At 44.9% G+C, this 13,106-nt stretch overlaps 1 protein-coding gene across 1 annotated transcript in view; it reads left to right on the top strand.

Annotated features, from left to right (window-relative positions):
* Positions 1-2,721: 2,721 nt before the first annotated feature.
* Positions 2,722-13,106, top strand: part of CUL3 (cullin 3) — a 27,421-nt gene continuing 17,036 nt past the window's right edge. The window contains exons 1-3 of the mRNA XM_010137079.1: positions 2,722-2,919; positions 9,096-9,209; positions 12,321-12,481. Coding sequence (XP_010135381.1) covers positions 2,722-2,919; positions 9,096-9,209; positions 12,321-12,481 — 473 coding nt within the window. The remainder of the gene's footprint in view (positions 2,920-9,095; positions 9,210-12,320; positions 12,482-13,106) is intronic.

The raw sequence follows: 13,106 nt of genomic DNA, 5'->3' as shown, positions 1-13,106 counted from the left end.
ATTAATCACTGCAATTCTTACGTACCTTTGAGGGTCACAGTAGAGCTCTTCTGTTCACCAGCTGAACCACTTTTCGAGAGGAAATAATAAATTTTTGCTAAAGCTCTATTGCAGTGACTTAGTGACAGAGTGGAGGTTTTGGAAGTATTAGGAATCTTTGCTTTGTTAGAAAATCCTGCTGCAAACCAGCCAGCGACACCAGATCGTGTTTGGAAGAGTTGGGATCCTAGAACTTCAGCAAACCTCTTCTCATAAAGCCTCACAGACGCAGCTGCAGTCAGTCAGTAGCAGAGTAGGAAGCTGCACTGAGAAGCAGAGTCCTTCGTGCTTATTGTAAAAGGTAACAAGTTTACAATGCTATCTCAAGGAGTTGTGTGTATTTACCCCAGGGAGATGGGCTCTCCTTAAAATTATCTTTTATGGATCATTCTTGTGCTTCCAGAGCAGCTCGTGGAGTGTCCATGGTTGAGGGGCAGAAAGTCTGTGTTCAGGGGGATTGGAGCAAGTAATGGTACAATCATTCTTGGCTTTTTTGTAGCGTTTGAGTTAAAGGTAGAATAGAACAGTTCACTTTTAGCTTTTTCTTGATCGGATCCGAATACTCAGATGTTCTGCCTGTCTGTAACATTCAGAGAGCTTCACTGGCTGTCCGACCCAGAACCAGCAGTGCTGGAACACCTCTGCCAGCTGGTGCTTGGGGATTCGCCTGGTCTTACCCATAATACTCTTTTTTTTTTAAATACAGTGAGCAGTTAGCTGGCAGTTGAGATTATAAAAGGTTGTCCTGCTGGCTGGGAGATTTTTGATTAGCAAGGGGAGAAAATGGCATTGGGAAGTGCTGGTTTGAGCCTGTGCTTTGTTAGAAAACAAACCTTTATTTTTATTTTTTGAAAGAAAAACTGCAAAGCTGTTCCTTGGAATGCTGTCTGCAGTCCGAAATGGTCGCCTTCATTATCAGTACTTGTAAAATTGCTTGTTCAGGAAGGCTTTAGAAAACAATTCCCCTGAAGAGGCATTAATGTAGCAAATAAACAAGAAAATAACAGACCTTTCAACGTGCTGCACAGCAGAGTAAGCAGAAAGCAGGAGGGACGATGTTCCACCCCTCCTCTGGTACTTCGAGGGTTGGGGAGATAGCTGAGAATTTTTTGGATGGGTTTGTCATTTTGGGTTTTACATCCGCAGTGACGCATCTCTCAGATTTTGGTACCTACAGATGAGTGGGCTGGTGGATCAGGAGAGTGGAAAAGGTAGCGACAGGATTATTTTTGTCGTTAAAGTCTTCGTATTTAACCAAAACTCCAAAAGACGAGGAGAATGGAGGAGTGTGTGTCTTGGTTTGATTTTGTTCCCTCCCAAGGCAGGGAATGGCTTGTCCGTTTATGGGCTGTGCGGTTTTTATAACGCCCAGAAAACTTCATATTTTGAAATCACATATAAAAAGGTACTTCTAATGAAAAAAGTTCTGCTAATCTTTGTGTTTGACTACAAATACAGGCAAATCCAGTTGTCCACATCTTTCCTCTTCACTTGGTGGGTTTTGGGTGATGGGGAGGGAGAAGAGAGGTAGAGCAGGACTGGTCGTGATTTTCTCTGTCATGTCAGACCAGTTGTCTTTAGGCTGTTACTGCTTTCAGCTCGTATTTTCAAGTATTGGCAGACACGGGGATATTGTCTTTCTCTAGAAATTCTGGAAATAGTGGCTTTTTTCCTCTCTTCAGCCTTTGTAAACTAAACGAAACTTAACTTTAAACATTGGATTTTAAATTTCATCCTATTAAAGTTTGGTGGTTTTTTTTTTTTTTCAGTTGGGTGGTGAAACTTGGCTCGGTTACAAACTTGAAGCAATCACACATCTGAGATTTCACTGCTACACTTGTTTGCCATCCAAGATACCGCTTTATCTGATTTTGAAGCACCTTTTGTTGGTAGAACACAATTGTGAACTGATTCATGCTGCGCACTAGATAGCAGAGAACAAACATCGGTTTGCTGTTGTATTGAGAGTTTTTCTCCTCAGAGTGTCTCTGAATTTTTATTGGTGTATTTTCTGCAGTATTTAGTGTCTCAGTAACGGATTGAGCGGGTCTGTTGTGCTTGGTGCTCATCCTGTGGCAAGTTATTGAGCCGTGTTTGTGCAATGGGAATACATTCAGTACTGCTGTTGATTTTGGACATTTGTGGGGTTTTCCAACAATACTGTAAGTATTCAAAGCGTAGGCATGTCATTCTTCAGCCGTTTGTATGTTGCTGCAAATAAAGAATTCCCGGGGAGCACCAGCAGATGACCAAGTTTGCTCACTGTGTGTTAGACTTCATTGTCTTTTGCTGGATGAGTTGATCTGGGGTCTGCTGAGGCAGATCAGTGTCATGCTACAATTCACAAGGTGCCAAGTAAAATGTTCGTATGGGCAGAGAGTTCACTGTCCCCCAAGAGCTGCCTTCCCCCCTGCACAGGCTCCGGAGATGGTTCTGGGCGATTGAGGCTCTCAGGGGGAAAAGCATTAACCTTTCATGGATTATAAGTCTCTTAACTATTCCTTGAAGCCCCTACTAGTTTCCTAAATACCGTTTCTCTTTTGATAAAGTTGGAGAAACCATGTGATGAAAGCATCGACAAAATGTGACAGAAGTGATTACTGCTCCTGGAGGTACAGCTTCTAAAGGTGACTTTGTTGTGATCTTTCTTGATTCTAAACAGTAACATGTTTCTTTTTCTAGATGACTATGGACGAGAAATATGTGAACAGCATTTGGGATCTTCTGAAAAACGCAATCCAAGAGATCCAGCGCAAGAACAATAGTGGTCTCAGTTTTGAGGAGCTCTATAGGAACGCGTACACAATGGTGTTGCATAAACATGGCGAGAAACTCTACACTGGACTAAGAGAAGTGGTCACTGAGCATCTAATAAACAAGGTGTGTCATTTCACAATTAAAATTGAAATGTCCTGTATGAAACAATTCTGAATAGCTCCTGAAATGATAAATGTTTTGTTTTGTTGCCTTGTGTTGAAATTGTATTGCTGCTCTCAAAAATGGTAGTTTAGAGCTAAGAGCAGGCTGAGATGGCTTTGTGTTGCAGAGACTGCTTGGTGTGGGTTGCTGATGGAGGGCAGACCATAGGAAGTGTCACAAGTGTGGAACAGGAAACAGCATCAGCTGAAGTGTAGCTGTTGAGAGCTGGGAATTGTTTAAAAGAGGTGCGTGGCCTTTGGGTGGCATTTTCTGACTTTCTCAGAACGAATTTGGGGTTGTTTTCTAGAAAGTTTTTTCATCTGTGAAACAAAATAAATAGCAGTGTGAGGACCTGTTTGTTATGGGCTAACAAACTAATTCACAAGTTACAGAGAACGGAGTTGGCTGGGATTACATTCATTATGGCGGTCCGTGATGTACAAAGACAGGCTCAGCCACAACAAAAGTCATGGGTGGTCTTGTTCTGTATTGCAGCCTGGGCAAAACCGTGTCACTCCAGCAGGGTGACAGGCAGAAACTGCTTGTGTCTGAGGGCGTGTCATCTGAGGGAAGGGCTCTGCACCTCTCTAAACCCCAGAACCACCTCTTTGGTCTCTGTGAGGCAAGTTTAGGCTTGATTAATAAGTGCCATAGGAAAAACAAAAAGTTCAGACTCGCTTTTTGTGAGTCCCATTCGTGTTTAGTGGCAACGGGATGCTAGTTCTGGGGAAGGTGCTCTGCTCCTCACAGTGCCATCTCTCTAGAAAGAGACATGTGTCCGCTTTGACCCCGTGAATGGGTTGTGGCTCCACATGGAGTGTCAGATTTTTGTCTCGTGATTACAACAGTTAAAAAAGAAAGTCCCACACCATCATGTGTCAGCTTGGATGGTCACTTCTGGCTGAGTTACAGAGTGGATGGAGGTTTACGTCTAAGTGCATGATCCTTGGGGAGCTTTGTGTACATTCTAACTGGAGTTAGTGCCATGGCAGACAAGTGTCTTCTCTAAAATCTGTTTTCAAAGGTGTGGTCTAGACAAGCACAGTCTAAAACCGCTTGGGAATATGGGGCTTTTTTACTGTTTGCACGAGGGGGAACATCCCATATGAAGTGGTGAAATAATATATGGCTCTATTGTATAATTGTGGCACATCTGTGACTCTCAAACACTTCTGTTTTCATAATCTGTGCATTCATAATCTGTGCCATTCATCCCAACTGTGGCAAATGGCTGAGGCTTTGTATGCCTTGTTCTCATGTGTGCCAATGTTCACGGGCTATACTTAATCATGACACTAAACTTTTGTTCTTCCTAGGCTCTAGTTTATCTTGGTTCACTTTGAGGAAAGCTGCCTATCGTTGTTCCTTGCTGTTCTGCATATTAAAAAAGATCCATATGCAGAATTAGTTACTCTAAAGTGCTGACTATGGCGAACAGAACAGAGCAGCAGACCCTGTGAGTTTGGACTGTCCGCATGCTGGCCAAGGGGGCTGCACAGACACCAGCTCAGAGAAATGCCTTTCTGACACTCAGTGCTGTCCTAGCTGATGCTCTAGAGAAAAAACCTTCTCCAATGATCTAGTATGTGTCTTCAGCATGATCTACCAAAATATATCTCTGTATGCGCATCATAGAAATAGATGACCGGAAGTTGTTAACTACTGAGTTTTAGGAGTTAAATGCAACAGTTTAGTAGTTAGGCAAAATTAATCAAATGTCTGACGATGCCTCTTATAAACTAAATAATCCCAGGAAAAGATTTAAAAAAAGAAGAAAAAAGGATGTGACTTCTGTCAAGAGGTTCTGAGCCATAAAGAAACCTTGTGTAGGCTCAGGGCTGCTCCTTGTCCTTTCCAGTGGTTTGCTTAGGGACGTTGAGGCACTTAGAACTGGAAGAATGGGGAAAATAGTGCATTGTTTATTAAGAATGGGATGGGTTCTGGTGCTTGTGCCGTTAACACTTGCTGTAAGATGGATAAAAAGAAGGTTTTGTTTAACCTCACACTTGACGTAACAGAAATTTTAGAGGAATCTTGTATTTTCAGTGCCTCTTCCCAAGCGCAGTTCTCTGCCCAGGGTGAAGTGGCTAATTAACAAGGAAGGCTCTCATCACCAGCCTTTGTAAACTGGTGGTGGATGCTAGAGCTGAGAAGAGTGGGACTTTGCCAGCTGAAGTAGTGTTCTCTCAAGATGAAAACGGGCAGAAACGAATAGATTCTGGAGAAGGACTATGCTCAGTTCAGGGAGTGCTTCTGGGAAGCCAAACCCAAATTCTGAGTTGCCAGAATCTGTGAAACAGAACTGCATTTGCTGCCCACATCTGCTGGGTGTCTGTCTGCCAAGGAGCGACATTAACCAGCATGGCTGGAGCACTACGGGAATCTGGAGCAAATGAAGGCACTGGGTCGAGGCAGTGTATCTGTTCAGAAGTTTTTACAAACAGTTTCCAAGCTTGGAAAGCGGAAGATGTTATTTTTGGTGTGGCCCGGTGAAGAGCTGTATTTATGTGTATTTAATTGCTAGATGAAAGTTGTGCTTACTCGGCACCTTTATTAGGAAAAACCCAGCACTTGAAAGAAGAAAATTTCTTAACTTCTCAACCAGAAATGCCATGTGCTGACTTCACAGCCTGCCTGCTTGTAAATAAAATGATAGGTGCAAAGGTGATTAACAGACGTCTCGAGCAGGCCAGCGAGTTATTACAGAGCCTGCTTGGCTCTGAACCTGCAGACCTGATGGGCTGTAGTTACAGTCGCCGGGAGGGGCAGCTCGAGGAGGGCAGCACTAAGGCAGGGCACTTACTTTGCATCCCTGACAGGAGGCAGCTGGCTTCGGCCTCCCTGTGTGTGTGGCACAGGGTAAGGATGTGCTAACGCCTGTCTTTGCCTGGGTATTGACATCATTGTTAACGTATAGCACGTGCAGAATCGAATGTGTAAATCCCCTTGAATAAAAAGCACTGCAACCTTTCATCTGAGGTCAAGCATTTAACTCTTGTGCATCTGGTGCCTCATTGGTTTCTCCTGTTCTCTCCTTTAGCAGTCTTGCAGCTCGATGAGGCCGCTTTTTCTCCACACTTCAGAGCCTGGTCTGTTCCTTCTTCACACAAGTCCTGAAAGCGTTTTAGAAATGAAATACATGAAGCCTAGTTTACAGCTCTCTAATTTGACTGAGAAAAGAGGAATCTCCAACAGGGAGTTTTAAATTATTTCCACAACATCTGTGACATGGGGAGCAATGACGCGAGCAGTTGTGTTGGGGACTAATCAGAGAGCAGTAGAGCATGCTGTAAGCCCAGTGATAGTGTACCAAGTGTTACCTACCTTCATCTCTCCTCGATGGTGTTTAAGATGATCTCATGCAAGTCTGCAGGGATAGGGAGGGCAGAAGGATGTGAGGGAATAGCCAGAACGTTAATGCCATTCAGAATCCTCAGTGTTCTTCAGTGGGTTGGGTTTTGTTTTCAGCAAAAGGATAGCAGCTGCAGGGGCAGACAGATGTTTTGGTCAAGTCATAGTTAACCTGTTAACTGAGCTGCAACCCCAAGATTGACGAGCGTTGTCTTTTGGACTACTTGGACTTCCGCAGAAGATGAAGAAACTCCATAATAGAAGTTGAGAGACCTCGAGGCCGTAGTTCAGGAAGTGCCTTTCTGCCCTGCTGCTGCCCACGGAAGGTTCTGGCTGTCCTTACAGTAGTGGAAATTACATAATTGAACTGTTTGTGCTGCTGCGTCAGGCTGGGCACCGTCAGAGAAAATGCTAGGCTGTGAGTCTGCTTTGTGTACACTTAGAAGAGAGTTATTTAAAGGTGTGGAGAGCTGGTGCCAACTCTTCCTAAGAGACTGGCAGGCGAGGGTGCTCTGTTTCCTTCGCAGCCACATCCAGTAGAGCGCACAGCTGAGCCTGCAGTTCCAGACAAGATTTTATCCTTGCAAACACAAGACGACCTTACGTAGATTATGAAGCTGCTGATTTATTTTCGAGATTGTCTATGGATGGTATTTTAACTGCAGATGCCAGTTTACTGCGTAACTGCCAAGATTGTCCATCTCTACGCGCTCTGCTAACTGAAAGCGACATTCTGCTGCTAAGAACCTTCAGGACCAACATTGTCTTAAGGCTCTGGAGGAGCAGCAGGTGTATCGCTGAAGGGCTGCTTCCCCACAGAACAGTGCGGGGATCCAGGGGTTCACCTCAAGTCTTTTATTCCCCTAGAGAGGTTTGACTGCACCTGAGCATGGCTCAGATGCTCTGGGCATTGGACTTGTGTCCTGTGCTGCTGTTGTATTCATGGCCCATCCGAGGAGCGGGTTCAGTGCGTATCGACTGACTTCAGCAACGATTCGGGTGGCTTTTGTAGCAACTAGAACAGCTTCTGAAACCTGTCTGCACCTTAAAATAAACCGGGAGAGTGACAGGAAGAGGCTCCACAGAGACAGTCGTAGAGATTTCACTGAAAACGGCGCAGACTGTTTAACAACGGGGCACACATTTGGGAGACGAAAAGGTAAAGATTTGTTAACGCTGGAGTAATTTTTTTACGTTCCCTCAGGTTCCTCCTTCACTGGAGTTTAAAGCTTGAGCGGTGCAGTATGTGCCTGAAAACCCACGTAGGAAACTGGGTCTTCTTTTTTATGAGGAGGGAGCAGTAGAGTCAACAACAAAGCCTGAAGCTGATGGGATGACTGAATCAACTAGCAAACATGTTCCTAAAAACAGTGATGACTTCGCTTTGTTCTCTGGAGTCCTCTGTTTGGTGATTACGGACTGTAAGGAGTCTGGTCTTTACCAAGGGATTGTTTCCTTTCAGAGTTGCTGGTGGCTGTCACTTCATGCTATCTCAGCCTGTCTTTTGAAACATTGCCATGGCCAATTTTCCACTTGTGCTTGTTCCTGTTTTTAACATTTACTGGTACTGCCCAATATTCTGAAATTACTTCTGATAATGACGTTAATGTTAGTTGTGGCACTGTAGCATAGGAACTTAAACCTTTGAGGAGCTGTAAAAAAATACAAATATTTAACATTTGAGATTTCAAAACTTTGAAACTTAATATCTGTGTTTATTTTGTTGTTCTTGCTTTTAGCCTGGTTTTATTTCCGTATGCGAAGTCTTATTTTTCCACAGAAGTGAAATACAAGCACTCAGGAAAAGCAAAAACTTGTTCAAGATATTCAAGTTCATAGAGGAGCAGGATTTTTTTTTTTTTTTAAGTGAAGCTTGTTAAGAATCAGCAATGTATGCTCACAGCTCAGAAATCAACCACATCCTGGGCTCATCCCCGCAGCAGGTCGAGGGAGGGGATCCTGCCTGACTGCCCCGCTCTAGGGACACCTCCCTGCAGGGCTGGGTCAAGCTCTGGGCTCTGCAGCACAGCAGAGGCACGCAGCTGCTGGAGCAGAGCCAGAGGAGGCCACAAACTTGATCTGGGGGTTGAACAGGGTAGAGAGCTGGGGGTGTTCAGCCTGGGGAAGCGAAGGCTGTGGGAGACCTTAGTGGGGACTTCCAGTGTTTAAAGATGGGGAGGAACCTTTATCAGGAAGGCTGGTAGGACGAGAAGTAATGGTTTTAAGCTGAAAGAGGAGAGGTGTAGATTAGATGTTAGGAAGAAATTCTTTATTCTGAGGGTGGTGAGACCCTGGCTCAGGCTGCGCAGAGGCACGCAGCTGCTGGAGCAGAGCCAGAGGAGGCCACAAACTTGATCTGGGGGTTGAACAGGGTAGAGAGCTGGGGGTGTTCAGCCTGGGGAAGCGAAGGCTGTGGGAGACCTTAGTGGGGACTTCCAGTGTTTAAAGATGGGGAGGAACCTTTATCAGGAAGGCTGGTAGGACGAGAAGTAATGGTTTTAAGCTGAAAGAGGAGAGGTGTAGATTAGATGTTAGGAAGAAATTCTTTATTCTGAGGGTGGTGAGACCCTGGCTCAGGCTGCCCAGAGAGGTGGGAGAAGCACCATCCCAGGTCAGGTTGGTTGGGACTCTGAGCACCCTGCTGTGGTTGCAGATGTCCCTGCTCCCTGCAGGGGGTTGGACTGGGTGAGCTTCAAGCTCCCTCCCAAACCAGTCTGTGATTTCAGTGATGCAGGATGAACTGGCTTCGGTTTATGACAATATGTTGTTATTTTTTTTTGCTTCAGGTGCGAGAAGATGTGTTAAACTCCTTGAATAACAACTTCCTACAAACACTAAACCAAGCGTGGAATGATCATCAAACGGCGATGGTGATGATTAGAGACATTCTGATGTATATGGTGGGTATTCTGCTTTTCCACATGTTTCACCTGATGCAGTGAATTGTCATTTGGCAAGTGTAAGCAGAGGAGCTGGAAGGCAGAGAAGCAAGGCATGCTTACACACCTCCTTCGTGGGGCTGCCTGGAATTCACTGTGCCCCTGCAAGACCATGATGGGGCAAAGTATAATGGGATTCTTCTTTCAGGTTATTTCATATTCACTTGAAAAATGCATCTGAGAAGTGGTTGAACGGTGCAATTCTTAAATCAGCTAGTCAGACCCATTCTGGCAGGTTCTACTATGTGTTACTCGCATGGTTTAGTTCAGGTAGTGAAGACGTGACGGTGTAAAGCCTCCTCAAGCCCCCATGTTGTCGTTGTTCTTATGTTGTAGCTGTCCAAGACCTCCTGCTAGGAGATTGAACCTCCCTGTTAGCGGTGAAGAAATCCTGCTTGCTTAATAAGCTACTAAAAGTTAAAGAATTTGGAGCAATTAGTGTAGCCATATAGCTTAATTTTTTATTAATTGTTAAATGGATTTACTGGCTGTTGTGGGGTTTGGGGGGTGTTTGTTTTGGCTTGTTTGGAGTTTTGGTGGTTTTTTAAGTTGGGTGTTATTTTTAAGTTGGGCGAAGACCACAGCTTAGAGGGCTGAGTAAAATGTCTTCAGTGACGCTAATTATCAGTGTATCTTGTCTCGCCAGAAGGAAGGTCGAGAGATTAGTTTGAAGATGTTCTGTTTTCATTGTGAGAAGCTGTTTAATTCTAAAATAAAAATTAATTCAGATAGTTCTTTTTTAGAAAAGTAGGTGTTTGGTGAATGGCCTTTGTGCATTGTTGTGATGCTTCTGAGCAGAGCACTCGCTGCTGGAGGTTTATGGCAGGATTTGGGCTCTTCCACAAGACACTTGTAAATCTTGTCTGACGGTTGCAGTTAAAAGCAAAGCGTGTTCCTGTGTCTCCTGGGTTGCTGTCTGGTGGGAGCCTGCTGGGTTTCAGGTCTGTTGTATAATCCACTTCTAGTGCAAGGTTTTGCAACCTGGAATTGCCCAATGAAGGCAAATCGGGCTCCTTTGAGATACAGCTTGAAATGCGCTTGTAGAAATGGGAGTATTTGGAGCAGACGCAGGCTCCCCCCTCCTCTGGTGTCACAGCTGAGGCTGCAATGGTCAATGCCAGGACAGACACCACTCTCTGTAAATCCATGGCCCTGTCTGCAGCAGGCACCAAGGTACCGAAGCAGTGAGGTCATGTCCTAAGTAGCGTCTTCGCTAAGCCAAGTCCTGTCCTCAGACATGCTGAGGTGGTGAAGTAATGTGCTGCACTGGGGCAGGTCTGAGCGACGCTCTCCTGGCTGCAGCGTGGCCCATGTTGCCCCCAGCAGATTCTGCTCAGCCGCAGTGTGTGACAGAGGCAGGGCAGCTGCAGGTGTTCTGTCTCCTTTTCTGGCTACGTGAGCCTGAGCGTTCTTGGAACGTCTTCTGGAAACTGGGCTCTGCTGGAATCTGTGGTGTCCCCTCTTTACTGCTTAGAGCAATGCCAGGTATGCGGGCACAACGGTCACGCCCCTGGCTGCGTGGTGGGCGTAGGGCTGGAGGTGCACGGTGCCTCTGGCAGTGCCACAGGGTGTTCTGCAGAGGGCAGAACTCCCTCCTCATCTGTGCCATGCACAGAGCTGAGGTCTGGAGTTAAGGCAGCGCTGGTACGTGAGTTTTGACCTCGGGGCATGTGATGTCGTTGCTGGTGGCTTATGAGAGAGTTGGTTTTATTTTCCCAACTGGGATCAAAGTCACTTGCTACGTATAAACACCACAGTGTCCAAAGGCTATGTCGTCCAGGTAGTGCATCCCTGCAGAGCAGGGCAGAACGTGGCTGGAGCTCTTTTCCAGCACGACTCTGCAGTGTCAGCAGCACTGTTTGTAGGAGTAATTGTAGTCTGAAACCCCACCCTTGTCTCCTGGGAGCTCCTCTCACCTCTGAGCACCTGCAGCGTCTCCCCACGGGAAGTGATTGCTGTTCAGCAGCATGTAGCCATGTCAGTCAAACCTGTTCCCAAATGGGCCTTCCTGTCCTGAAGATTATTTTTTTTATTAGGCTGGGAAAGCTTCCAGCGTCCCTAATCCTTTTTGGTACCTGCTGCCTGTGCTTCAGAGGCCTGAAAATGCCTTGGAAAATATATATGTATTCTTAAGTTACGTAGTAGGTTAGACACTGCTTTAAAATTTTCATCTCTTTGAAAGTATATATTAAGCTCGTCTTTAGAATCACCTTTACTGCTGGATATTAAGTGCATACACTCATCTGCTCTTTGCTGGTAATTTTATTAATAGTTTTCCTTTTCTAGAGAGCTGATAAGTTGAGAGGAACAGAAAAAAGGATGCAATTTTTGGGAGTGTTTCCACAGGGCTAGCGGATAGCTGAGGAGCTCAATCCTTCCTGTGGACCGAGGGGATGCAAGAGATGGAATTTAAACCCATAATGAAACATAGAAATTATTCTTTTTCCTCTCCCCTTCCTTCTGTTTTTGTATGTGTGTGATTTTAATGAAACAACATGATTTCAGAGTATTTGCTCAGACTGAATGAAAGTGAATATATTTTTGATGATAGGTCATCCCAGGCCCTTACGTACAATTTTGCAGTACCGAACATTTTGATTGTGACTCTTCTCTTTTTGGCTTTACTGTAATACTGTTCACCTAAAGATGCTATTTCAGGAAACGCCACTGAACACTGAGGGGGGACACTGTCTGCCTAGGAGGAGTGGTAGGAAGACCCATGGGAGAGGGGGAAACAATAATTCCTTTTTCTTAAAGAACAGCAAGGGGTGGATGGAAGGGGTTGGAGTAGATGAGTGAAACCCCATTCAGATTGTGTCATGAATGTCATCAGTAGGTGGAGATGTAAATGCTGTGCTTACACTCATGGGCAAAGTGGATTTTCTCTGTAAGTGAAGCTTTGGAAGATGGGACCAATTTGGAATTGTGAGGGTATTCACAATTCCTTTGTAGGGAGAAAAGAGAGAAAATTAATTGGAGTATTTCTGTAGATGTGACCGATGCCTGGCAGTTTTGATGAGCATGGGTGTCCTGGGTTTGAAGTCTTATTGCTTGTGCGTGCCTTTGTTGTAGGACCGCGTGTACGTGCAGCAAAACAACGTGGAGAACGTCTACAATTTGGGCTTGATTATTTTTCGTGACCAAGTTGTGCGCTATGGCTGCATTAGGGATCACCTGCGGCAGACCCTGCTGGACATGATTGCAAGAGAAAGGAAAGGAGAAGTAGTGGACAGGTAAGGTAGTTGTGAGTGACTGTCTTTTGCGTAAATAGTGCCTGTTGCTTTTTAAGGGGGAATCAAGAACATATGCAAATAAATTGTTACTTAAGGCCCCATTTCTAATCACAAGTAAAATTTCTTCATAATCTGGAATGACATATTTCTTTGTGCATTAAAGTTGAGCATAATGGTAGATGGGGAAGCTCGTTAATACATTTTTAAATACTTACCTTGTGTAGTTTTATTAAAACTTTTGTTAAATCTCTCCGTTAACACCTTGTGCCAGAGCATTTGGTTATAAGGTGGAATTTTGACAGTTCTCTGCCTCTTGCTGCCCTGTATTTCCTCCCTACGGAGAGATGCTCTAATTGTCTTGAACCTGGTTTTTAATTATTTTTACTTTTGAAGCTTTCTTTTTAAGTCTATTTCCCTTCCTCATGTTTTTGTCCATCCCTCTCTTGGAAGCTCAGTTGCATTTCTGAGCTTTTAATCTGTTCCTCGTGTTCCCCGGACAGTTTAATATATGTGCAGTTCTGTGCAGATACTGCAGCCAAATCACCTCGAATTTGCAGGTTTTCTTTTGCTTCTCCAGTGTCAGAGCAGCTGGTGGGTGTGGAGATACATCCACTCCATGCCACTG

Source organism: Buceros rhinoceros, unplaced genomic scaffold (genome assembly GCF_000710305.1).
Source record: "Buceros rhinoceros silvestris isolate BGI_N320 unplaced genomic scaffold, ASM71030v1 scaffold3585, whole genome shotgun sequence".
Classification (NCBI taxonomy): Eukaryota; Metazoa; Chordata; class Aves; order Bucerotiformes; family Bucerotidae; genus Buceros; species Buceros rhinoceros.
Note: the sequence above shows the minus strand (reverse complement) of the source record. Positions and strands in the feature narration are given on the sequence as shown.